Source organism: Pogonomyrmex barbatus, unplaced genomic scaffold (assembly GCF_055798465.1).
Source record: "Pogonomyrmex barbatus isolate J1 unplaced genomic scaffold, ASM5579846v1 scaffold12, whole genome shotgun sequence".
Taxonomy (NCBI): domain Eukaryota; kingdom Metazoa; phylum Arthropoda; class Insecta; order Hymenoptera; family Formicidae; genus Pogonomyrmex; species Pogonomyrmex barbatus.
In genome coordinates, this window is record NW_028297108.1 from 5,985,322 (window position 1) to 5,997,845 (window position 12,524).

General features: G+C 29.0%; 2 protein-coding genes across 3 annotated transcripts; both read right to left on the reverse strand.

Moving 5' to 3' along the window:
- Positions 1–63: 63 nt before the first annotated feature.
- LOC105430937 (farnesyl pyrophosphate synthase-like) lies at positions 64–2,832 on the reverse strand. Of its 2 annotated transcripts, XM_011644769.3 has the most exons (7): positions 2,770–2,832; positions 2,483–2,658; positions 1,912–2,052; positions 1,515–1,718; positions 1,252–1,416; positions 959–1,171; positions 64–648 (listed from the first exon to the last, which is right to left on the reverse strand). In XM_011644769.3, the coding sequence occupies exons 2-7, from the start codon at positions 2,630–2,632 to the stop codon at positions 448–450; spliced, it is 1,074 nt and encodes a 357-aa protein (XP_011643071.2). In that variant the 5' UTR covers positions 2,633–2,658; positions 2,770–2,832; the 3' UTR covers positions 64–447. The 2 variants fall into 2 exon arrangements, with proteins under 2 accessions (XP_011643071.2, XP_088927651.1); XM_089071525.1 differs by lacking the exon at positions 2,770–2,832 and having other exon boundaries at positions 2,483–2,763.
- Positions 2,833–4,780: 1,948 nt separating this feature from the next.
- On the reverse strand, positions 4,781–12,518 carry LOC148937668 (farnesyl pyrophosphate synthase-like). The gene is made up of 7 exons (XM_089071439.1): positions 12,423–12,518; positions 6,468–6,633; positions 6,241–6,381; positions 5,858–6,061; positions 5,598–5,762; positions 5,303–5,515; positions 4,781–5,189 (listed from the first exon to the last, which is right to left on the reverse strand). Exons 1-7 carry the CDS (start codon positions 12,479–12,481, stop codon positions 4,989–4,991), a joined length of 1,149 nt encoding a protein of 382 aa, XP_088927565.1. The 5' UTR covers positions 12,482–12,518; the 3' UTR covers positions 4,781–4,988.
- Positions 12,519–12,524: the final 6 nt, after the last annotated feature.

Genomic DNA, 12,524 nt, shown 5'->3' on the forward strand with positions numbered 1-12,524 from the left:
AGAAGGCTTAAAAACAGAATTAAACATAACTACTTTTTTTTTTGATGTTTTTTATTTGAAATATTGCACATACAATACATATGTATATTTTTCTTACAGACTAAAACGACAGAACGACCAAACATCATTGACAATTTGCGTAGGTGTTATCTAACTGTCAAAAAATTTTTTATTTTTATAAAAATTCTTTATATGCATTACATAATTCGTCCTTATATATAAAATTAATATCTTACTTGATAAAAACCTTTATTAAATATCTATTCTATTAAAAAAAATTTTTACTGAATAAAAAATATGATAAGGAATATGATATTTCATGCTAAATTATTTGTATAGCAGAGATTGACAGATGTATCTGTCTATTTACATGCAGAGTGTATCAAACAGTTAAAATTATTGAACAATTGAACCACAAATATGATCAGTAAGTACTCAACAATGCTTTTATGACTTTCTATGATAAATTTCCTCTAATAAATCTAAGAAAAGATTACGTAGAAGTTCGCATGACATCTGCCGTATACGACCAATTAATAAATTGTATGTTTGTTCTTCGTATGTTAAATAAATGTTCGGCAGATTCATATCAATGAAGAGTTGTTTGACGCGTCTTACTTTCTTCGGATCCGAAAATCCATAACATTCCTGCATAACAGAAAAGAAAAAAAAAGAAGAACAGAATTAACATAATAGCATTTTAAGTCATCCGATATCAGAGAAATTACACGATAAAATGTCTTCTAAGATATATTTAAAAGATTATTTTTTTATTAAAATTAATATTTGCAATCAATACAACAGATTTGTAAAGTACAAGGCAAATTTCCTTTTTAAATCAATAAATAGTCAAATATAGTCTCATATGTATGTTTTCTGGTTCCTGACAATCCAAAATAGTAACGAAAAATAAGCAGGAGCTAATAATGAAAGAATATATTTAATAAACGATACTCACTCTTAAAATTTTACGCTGTTCTGGAGTAGCGCGATCGAGAGCTGTGACAACTAGCCACGTACATTTTCCTTCTTGTATATCAGTATTATCTTTACCAAAGGCCTCGTAATCTCCATAGCAAGCCAGATAATCATCTTGGGCTTGGAACAAACGTCCCATATCTAACAAGATGAGTTTTGCTTGCCTGAACATCTCAGGATCTTTTATTCCTACCTACGTCAAATATCGTGTTGCAGTGCGTGCGTCACAAGTCATAAATAAACTTAATAACATAATAAGTTAAGTGAACTTACTAAGTGTATTGCTGCAGTTACTGGTAAAATAAACGTATAATACGACGTTTTGTACTCGACAATGGAATTATATCGATCCAACGTAAAGAAATCTACATTGGGCTTTTTATCGAAATTGCTGGAAAGCAAATCTAAGCATTGTCCCATTAATGTCTTATAGATGACCTGCCAAAATGCTTTTATAAATAATTGTTCAATTAAAAAATGAAGAAATGCTAGCATTTACATTTATGTAGGATCAAAAGGAAGATATCTTCACTCACATCCTGAAATGTTTCTAATATATTAATGTAACATTCTTTTGTATTGAAATGTTTTCGAATTATATAAAACATAGCTTGCTCTAACATTAGACCATCATTAATCGCTATTAATCCTATGTCGTTGTGTCGATACCAACAAGGTTGGCCTCGACGGAATAATGATCGATCTTGTATATCGTCAATTATGAGCAGATAAGCTTGCAACTGTATAAAAGTAAAAAATCTTAATTGATGAATAATGATTTTAATTTAAATAGGTGATTACATACAATACACTATCTGATTTTAATAGAGCTATTAACTAAGATGTTACGAGACTAAGATGTCTTGTGTTTGAATAACTTGAACTTAGTTCATGCAAATGTATTAATTTATATAACGAACGAAAGTTATGTACCAGTTCTATGCACCATGCTAAAATCCGTACTAAACGAACGTTATCTTCCGTAAGTTGATCATCAGATGCCAATGATTTGTAAGCATAAATTAATGCTAAACTACGAACTTTTTTTCCGTTTGGCACATTATATTGCAAAACCTGTAAGAATCCGTAACACAAAAGCATATTCAGTTATATGTATGTTAGTCTGTATATTTCATATTTTATTATAATTTTTTATTATAGATTTTTATAAGTTAGTAAAATACTCGTGATTGTTTCCTTTTCTACAAACTCTTATTAATTCTACTTATTTATATGCTTTTTATCTGTAAACTTCAAAAATTCGATAATGTTTTATTTCTATTTATACAATTGTTGTAAGAGAATTTTAAGTTTAAACTTATTCGTAAATAAAACGTATTCGTAAATATGTCATGTAATTTTTTTTATTTGTCAGTATTTTTATCTGTTCTGAATGAATTTGTTTCAAGACGAATCAGTTAATTCGTAATGATTAAGTTATATTTTAACCACATCATTTTTGACTACCACATCATATTTGATATTTCAATTAATAAGTACTTACTTTTTTCATCCATAGAGTAACGTCTGGAATGTTTAAACTAATCGATTCCGTAATATCATGAACAATGCTCGGCCACAATGCCATCATCTCATGAATTTCCTCTTCATTTGTCGATCGTACAGTTTCAATCACAGAACGAGCCATCTGCATGATCTAACTTGGTAACTTGTAAAATTCTAACAAATATTCGAAAATGTAATATGCGATAAACAACATAGCGACGATTATATCATTCTATAAATAAAATACTTAATATTGCGATAAATTATGAACGATAAATTACGAACCAATATATATCATACAGTCTCTGACACCGTTTGTACCAGACTCTTTTACGTTTTACATCTTATTGAAGTTTGTCAGAGCTTTTTTAAAGGAGTTGATGAAAGAAAATGCATAAAATATGGTTCTATTCTTTGCCTTGACTTGTATATACGTCCCACATTGAATAACAATACATATTTTTTTCTTTTCATGACTAACAAAGCGTGTTACTCATTGTCAATTCGTTTTATATATTTAGATATAATTTTTATATATTAGATAATCTTTTATTTATTGTAGAAACGTTAAATTATCATTTTGTATAACATATTATTAGCTAGAAAATATTAATTACAAAATGAAATAAACATTGAATATAAATGTTGCCGCACAATTTAATATTAAATTTATCAACAAAATGTGAATATATTTATTAAAGAAAAAAGATATATCCAAAAACTTTTATATCTTCATACTGCTATATACGTGTATAATTTATATATTCTATTTAATTATATGTTTTTGTAATTTTTGTAATATTTATGTATCGTATTTTTTGTTAAAATACATTATATAACGTATTCTTGTAAATAAAATTAATATCTCTTTTAATAAAAAGTTTTAATAAATTTCTTTAAAAAAAAACTTTTTATAAAGTATGATTCTGCATACAATGCAGGAAGTATTAGGACTAGGAATAAATAATTAAATTTTAGAAACAAAGGTTCAGAATAAAAATTAAACAACGCACAATGAATAAAAATAAATATAAGATATGACTATATTTTATACTTATTTATATTGTGTATTTAACAATATAGTACATTTATAACAATATAGTGTTATATATCAAGTTATTGTGGAAAAATTTTTATTTGTCTGTAAATCTTTTAATGAGAAACTCTTGCCATTTTCGAATTGTTTAAGAAATCGAATACAATTTTAAACCTCAGCTTTATATCAAAAACATTAGCGCATCGACATTATCGTAACTTTTAATTATCGTGATTATGACTTTTGCATGTCCATTGTGGCTTTGCGAGTTAGCGCGAAACTTGTAAGCCAGAGATCTCGGATTTAAATCTCGATCCCAACCGATAATATTTGCAAGCAACGACGCTCTTCTACAGAGGTCTGTCAAATCGCTTAGAATAACTCTGCCGAGAAAAATTCCTATATTGGCCGTCTGGAACCAGCTGTAGATTCCATATATCCATATTGTTAACACGAATATATGCAGGGATAGTCGAAAGGCATGAGATAACGTCGAAAGACGTTCTAAATTGGCTTATAGGTAGATAGATTAAAAAAAAAAGAAGTCCAAAAAAAATTATTGGACTCGTTCCCTTCAATGAATATCTGATCGATGAAATTTTTAATGAGAGTTCTCATTAACTCAGATGAGGCTTGCTATTCTCAATCGTCAATTTATGGTGAAGAACTAGCAAGATTTATGCGAAACAACATTATCCAAGAAATCTGCAAAAACAAAAAGAATATAAAGGAAATGATTGATATTAAGAAATATATTAATGACACGACCGCAGAACGAAAGGAACGATGAGAAAACTTTGTCAGATCAATTTTCTAAAGAAGGAATAACGCCAGAGCAATTGAGCGACGATTAAAATATTTGGTGGATAATAGAAATGAAAAAATCCATCCATAGGTTTTACCACTAAACTTTAAAACTATGTCTTTCTATCGAAAATAATTATATTGAAAAGAATTACAAACAAAAGTTAAATGATATAACATCTATTTTTTAATTTCATTTTTTTCGTAAATAACACGATGCAATTGCAATTGCGAAATCTTTTAATATTATTACCTTTGTATTCATATAACAATATTTCGTACAATAGCTTTTTTTGTAACAATTCTATATCTGTCATGATTTTCATTTTAATTATAAAAATATTTTTCGACAAATTAATATTCTAACAATTATGTCCAATTAGTACTCCGTTTTAACACTTCTAATGATTTAATTTATTATACATTGTAGGAAATTGGATAAGAAATAATAATATGTTTCAGTTTCTTTTTGATTTTATTAAAGAGATATATTCTTCCCTGTACATAAAATTTTATAAAATTTTTTAGATATTGTTCACTTTGAAATAACATTTCATCATCCTTCGGGACAATAACAAAATACATCCTGTTTCACATTTCTTTTTAAAGTTCAAATTTATTAAGGATTAATGCATTAGACTATTTCTGTTATATACACGGTACTTTAAACAACTCTGCGATAAAGCTTTCCTAATAAATCCAAGAAAAGACTGTGTGGAAGCCCGCGTGATATCTGTTGTATATGTACATTTAGTAAATTATATGTTTCTTCTTCGTATATAGAATAGGTATTTGGCAATCCCAAGTCGATGAAGAGCTGCTTCACACGTCTCACTTTTTCTGGATCCGAAGAGCCATAACATTCCTACATGATAAGAGAGAAAATAATAAGAAAAGGATTAATAACATTTAATAACATTTAATAACATATAATAACATTTAATGAAAGAATGCTTGTAATAAATACACGATACACACTTCCAAAATTTTACGTTGTTCTGAAGTAGCCCGTTGAAGAGCTACCACAACCAGCCACGTACATTTTCCTTCTTCTATGTCAGTACTATCTTTACCAAAAGTATCAATATCTCCAAAGATAGCTAAATAATCATCTTGGACTTGGAACAAGTGTCCCATTTCTAACAAGATGGTTTTTGCTTGCCTGAACATCTCTGGATCCTTTATTCCAGCCTATATTTAACATGTCATTATTATCATTATTAAAATATTTATATATGTATTTTCATGTGTAACAAGGCTTATGTATACTTACAAAATACATTGCCGTGATCACTGGTAAGATAAATGAATAATGTGACGTTTTGTATTCGACAATAGAATTGTATCGATCCATCGTAAATAAATCCAGATTGGGCTTTTTGCCAAAATTGGTAGAAATTAAATCTGAACATTGACCCATTATTGTCTTCCACATTATCTATCAAAATATTATATACATAATTGATCGATTAAAAGGAAAAAAAGAGATAAACTGGCTATTAACAAGCATATTAGGAAAATATTTTCACTCACATCCTGGAATGTTTCTAGTAGGTCAACATAGCATTCTTTTCCTTTGAAGTGCTTTCGAATTAGATAATACAAAGAATTTTCTAACATTAAACCATCGTTCATTGCCGCTATACCCAAATCGTTGTATCGATACCAACATGGCTGGCCTCTACGTAATAACGATCGGTCTTGTATATCATCAAGAAGGAGTAGAGAAGCTTGCAACTGTATAAAAATAAATATTATTATTATTATAATGTGTAATATTTTGTACATTTAATCCAAATAACTTTTCACATAATATGCTTTGATTTAAATAAATATAATAAATTAAAATATTGTCTTGTACTTCAGTAATTCGGTCTAGTTTATGAAAAATATTAGTATTTAACGAAGTCACGTACCACTTCCACGCACCATCCTAAAATCCGCGCCAGACGAATATTATCCTCTGTAAGTTGATTATTCGATGCTAGTAACCTGTAGGCATAAACTACGGTTAAACCTCGAGTTTTTTTTCCTCCTGGTACGTTGTACTGTAATACCTAAACAAAAGAGATATTTTTGTATTCATACTAATTTATAGATTTGACTTGTCATATTTTATGTATTTTAATCAATAGCAACTTACTTTTGCCATCCATTTATGAACGTCGGGAATGCCTAAATTTTTAGGCCCGTCTGTGAGATCGCGAACAACGTCCGGCCATAGAGCCATCATCTCTCGACTTTCATCCTTGGTTGTTACCCATGGTTGTGTTACGGAATGAGTCATTCGTACATTATGGTCCAATAATCTAAAAATTTAACGAGCTTCAATTAAAAATTGTGATAATGTGACAATGTTGAGATACCGCTTACAAGCGGACAAATAAAACCACAATATTGTAACAAATTATAAATGAAAAGAATCATTGAACAATTAAAAATAGAATTGGATAAAGCGGATATTGTTGATCGAGTTTATATTATACGTTCTTCCTTATGTCTTTATAAACAAGCTCTTTCTAAAATAAGTAGAAAACGCAACTGAAAATATTCTTATTCTTTACTTCTTGTATACATTAAAATAACAATATGCAGGACTACAAATATATTTCTTGTGATGTCTGTATTCATGTAATTATCATGTAGAGATGTTAAAATGGTTTTTAATTTAGTTCCTCGTTGTTACTTGTTACTTTTCGCACGATATATTATCATGTAAAAAAATCACACGTATATAAAATCAATTCTCTGATCTATTTTGTTATGTTGTATTCAATCGATATTTAATTAGTCATCGAAATTAATAATAACTCTGAGGAGTGATTCTTTGCTGAAGATCTGACATCGTGGTTCATTATATTTTAATTATGTTATTTAAAAACATTAGATAATCTAAATCTTAATTTTATTTCGATAACCAGAATATCGAATATCGATTGAAAGCATAATAAAACGGATCAGAAAATTGATGTAAATTTATACTTAAGATGAATGCAATCTCGACGATTTTTGCATCCAATGAAACATTTATTAAACTCAACATTTATTCGGAGGAAGGACAAATAGTCTTAAATAATAACTCGAGTTGCTAAATCCTAAGTTGTTAAACTTCACAATTTATCAAGTTGCTAAACAACAAATAACATTGATCCAGAGATGAAATAAAATTTTTCGATAAAATCGCACGTCAGTAAAAATTTAACATTTAAACTTTGTTTTTACATTTACATTTCCAATGTAAACTTATTTATTTACATGCATATTAATATATCACAGCACAGCTATTAATTTCTGAGGCATTAAATTTTCGAATCCTTACTGCGGAGATGCAGCAACCGGAAATAAACTCATAAGATCATGAAGGTCATCAATTGCAACATGTTACGTGAATGCAATCAACGCAATTTAAGTGAATTGAAGAGGAATTTATCAAGATAAAAGAGTAAGAGAAATTATTTAATTATTAGATTTATATAGAAATATTGATTTGTAGAATAATTTATTCTCTTGAGTATACATCGCCAAGAAGAAGGGAATTTATTTCAAAATTATAGTCGAGAAGTTAAATAAAACCAAGAATTCTACGTCAAGTGTGAAAGTTCGATCGAAACCTGTTTTCCAAAGATATATTCATAAGATATATTCAATCTCATTGGAATGTAATTATCGTAAATCTATTTAAATCTTATTCGATTGACGTTAACACTCTATGGGAAAATCTTTATGTAATTTAATAAAATGTTTCAATCTCTCTAAATATGCTTTATCGTGAAAATAACGCATATTTCTTGCCGAATAATATACAAAGCTCCAAAAAAATCGAACAATAAACAAAGTACACATAAGCAACTGTAATGTAAAAACTCTGCGTTGCGTTAAATGCGCTGTTATTCTCATGCATATATTAGTTCAGATCATTTATTAGTATCAGATTCATTTGCAATCTATTTGATCTATTTACGTTCTAATTGCATTTTTCAAGGTAACTGACAATTCCAAGGCGTTATGCTATTTCCACTGCATTAGGAAATAACATATGTCAAATGATATCATACAATACATTCATATAATAATGCAATGTAATGATATGAATACTTTAACAATGTTAATTTAGCGATTGATAGTTTAAAATTGTGCATTTGTCGAACACGAAATCAATTTCTATTTAAAAAAAATTTCACTCCACACTTTTGTAAAGTAAAATATCCTGATAATTACATAATATATTGATTTAAAATTCTGGATATGTAAAATTCTATTACGAGTTTAAATAATTTGCAGGGAGGAATAAAATAATTGAATAAGAATTAGTTCGTTTATTAAAAAAAAAAAAAATTCTACTAAGAAATGAATTTCATATTTAATTTTAGAAGTATTTAATTTTAGATGATTGAAAGATTTAAGAAATATTAACGCTATAATAAACGCATAATAAAATATAATCTCAATGTGCATAAAAAACATCGTCCAACTGTATTAATATTTTTTTTTTTTTCACTGCAATCGCATTGTATGTAGTTACAACTGAATGGAAATCGTTGTTGTTCTTTGTACATATATAAGAAAGAAAAGATCGCTTCTTGCCAACAAGTCGTCGCGAAGAATAACTAACAAAGATGCTTTTGCTGTCGCTGTTTGTTTATATTTTACATTCTTATCGTTTTAATAAAGATTATTAGTTTCTCAGAACGGTGTCAATAATCTTGCGAGTGAGTGAATGTGTAAATGTCGAGCGAGAGGATAACAGGTTAATAATTCTGGCGCGAAAGCAATATAATGTTAACAATGCCAGAATTATGAATCACCTTTCCGCACCATATGATAAAAATAATCGTTCTTGTATATCACTGTCTACATAAACTGACGTATGGAAATTTGACGTATGTAAATGCAACTTCAATCTTACATTCACAATGCAAAAAATGTCTTTCGCGAATGCTCAAGTGATAGTTACAAAGCAAGAAAACCAAATAGAAATATAAATAAAACTAATATTTATTTATATGTTTTGTAATGATATCACAAAAATAATATCTTTGAAAATAATTTTTGATAGATACGTTCCCAGACAGCACAAAGATTCGAGTCAAAATCGAGACATGAGACTTAAACGTCTGAAAAACATTTTAAAGGTAACTTTGTAAAAAACATCTAAAAAACGTCTAAAAGATGTTTTTTAGATGTCCCGATTTTGGACTTTGCGTTGTTGAGTTGTTACGACAGCACATAATAAAAAATTTGAATTATTGCATAAACTTGATGTATACAACCGTTCATAAATTTCTCAGTCTCCTAAAATAAAAAATATATACTTTCGCGTAACTTTTTATTTTGCAAATATAACTAATTTGGTCTTTTTTAATAATAAAAAATATCTTTTATAAAATATCTTTTAAGATGCTGATTTGAAAACAACTACAATTTCATTTTATTTTAATTCTTAGAATGTCCAAGAACTTATAAAACATGAAAAAAAATTTATATTACAAGATAAAAATTCACTCAACTTCTTTTGTCAAAATAAGAAGGAAGAAACGAGATTTTCAAAATTGTATTTCGAAAATGGAATTACGTGGAACTTTTAAGATATGGTATACATCAAAATTCTATATATAGAAATATTTATAGTTAGGAATATCTATTCGTGCTTTTTTACGCGCACAGGAAAACGGAAGTCCAAGGTTGAAGTGATGGACTTGTCATTGAGTCGTTTTCCAATATTAGAATCTTTGTTTGCTCGTCGTGCAATAAAAGAGTGCTAATGAGAACGAGTAACGCACAAAAGGTAAGCTGAAATTTACTTATCTATTCGACTCCAACGTTCCACGTGATAAATACCACGGCATAAATACGAACATGCAGATTGCAAATCACACGCGTTATTGCTTGCGGAGGGACGAGGGAACGAACGTAAAAGCGGAGTAAACAATTTTATCAGATCTAACAAGATGTGCTGCGAGAATATTCGATGTATTGTGAATTTCTCTCGAGAAACGCGTAATATAAAAATAGCTTTTGTTTTGTAACACATGCCCATCCTTATCACCGTCATGAGTCATGAGGTTCACTTGATTGCTTTATCAAAACTTACGTGCATATGTACAAGAGCACATTTATACTGTAAGGATTTAATAAAAAAATAATAAAATTAATCTACCTGCTCTTGAAGAGCCTGCTGCTTGATATTCGCGTGTGAATCGGATCGAACAAAAATTCAAAACAAGTTTCAAAAATTAAAAATTCCTACTTATCAATCTCTTGAAGAATAATCAATTTATTTCCCGATTATTTTATTTCGATGTAATTTTAACTGTATACAAGTAAGTATTATTAAATCTATTCTATGATTGTATAGTGATGTCTATTCTAACATATGGTGTAACCACAGTTGTTATCTATCCGATTTTTGACTAAGTGCACTGTTTTTTCGGATAAATTTCTGGTTAGTCGTTCCAAATTTTAATGATTTTCATAAAATAAATCGATTAATTTTTTTAGAAAAAATATGTAATTAATAGTTATTAATCAAGTTTTAATCAAGTATAATATGTAATTATACATTACATATTTTTTAACAAAAAAGATCATAAAATATAACAATATAATACAAAATATTTAGAAGATTGAGAATTTAGAAGTGTGAAATTCCAGACGTTCAAAATTATTTCAGACGACCTGAAAAAAAAAATATCCGAGGGGAGAAAAATAACAAATGACAATCTTATCTATACATCAAAAAGTCCCGATAAATTCGAAAAGAATTTTGTTATCTCTTTACAGATTTCGAGAAAGTAGTTTGAACACTTTACGTGATTCACTCTGGATAACATAAATATACATAACACTAAAAATAAATAAAATAACGCTAAAGAATTTTTAAAAAATATTTGGAGTATAAAAGCATTCTCAATTGTGAACTTTATTGAAACAAAAAACTCGTGAAAGCTTAACGATCTAATTAATCTTGAAAGTATTTTTATAAACAGATATAAATGGAAAATTTGATCGATCAGATACGTGGAAAATTTTATTTTAATCAAGTAACAAAGTTTTATTTCCACTGATCATTTGAGACATCCGACGTGAATGCAGAAGAGAATTTGAAAATCTAGATTTTCCTTCGGAACCGTTCGATCGATCTTTATGAATCGTCTTCGTTTCAAGAACGATCTGTTCATCGCACGTTTGTTGATAATCGTATTACCGTTTCAAACTTGCGTGCCGTGAAAAGTCAACAAGGGATTCAGCGCACAACGTGTGTTCGTAAAACACGCTTTCCACTCTTACAATTAGTACGGAACGTATTTTCTTGTCCGAGAGAAATAGAAAAAAAGAAGACAATCATCGGATTATGCAAATCATTTTGTCGTTAATGACTCGCACGACGATTACGTAAGGAAATGCTAATGAAACAACGTCGATCGAGATCCGTTTTATTAGATTTGATCAGAAAAACGACGATGCGTCACACATTTTCTTGCAAGATACTTGTAAAATCAAAGGTTCTAAAGCAGAAGTTAATCTTTGATCAAAGTGGAATATGTTCTAATGTCCAAATGTTCTAATATTAATATAGACATATACAACTTTATTAATCTCAGTTTAACTTTTTTATTTTTCTTTAATTCTAAGAATTAGAAAAGAATAAAAAATAAATTAAACCGGGATTAAAGTAATTTACATTGGTAGAAATAGATATAAAACCTGTTAAACAATTTTTATCCAATATTGTTCACCAATAACATTTCTTGTTTTTGTTTTTATATTAACAAAAAAAAATTTCTCTTTCCCCCCTTTTTGTGGATTTTATTATATCTTCCTTGAAAGTCATCGAAATTCGTTATTTTTGACGAATTACGTATTTTCTCCGTAAAGATTATTGACAGAATAGTCGACTACTTCGTCTCAAAGATTTTCGCCAGAAGTTTAAAACCAAGTTTAAGTTTCTCGTTTTCCGCCGATTAAAGAGAACTTTTTCTCAGACGAGATCTTTATTGCTGCAAATTCTATTTTATCAAAGAAAATAAAGATGTTTCTAAATCGCAAATTGCTCGAGCAATGTTAGAAGACGCGCCCTGTGTGTCCTTTCCATTCTTACCTCCAGCACGCCGCATTCCCGCGGTATGCGGGCGAGCACGCGCGGCGCCGAGCGCCCATGCCTGCAACGTGCGCGCGGTCGGCGCCGACGGCGCCGGCGACG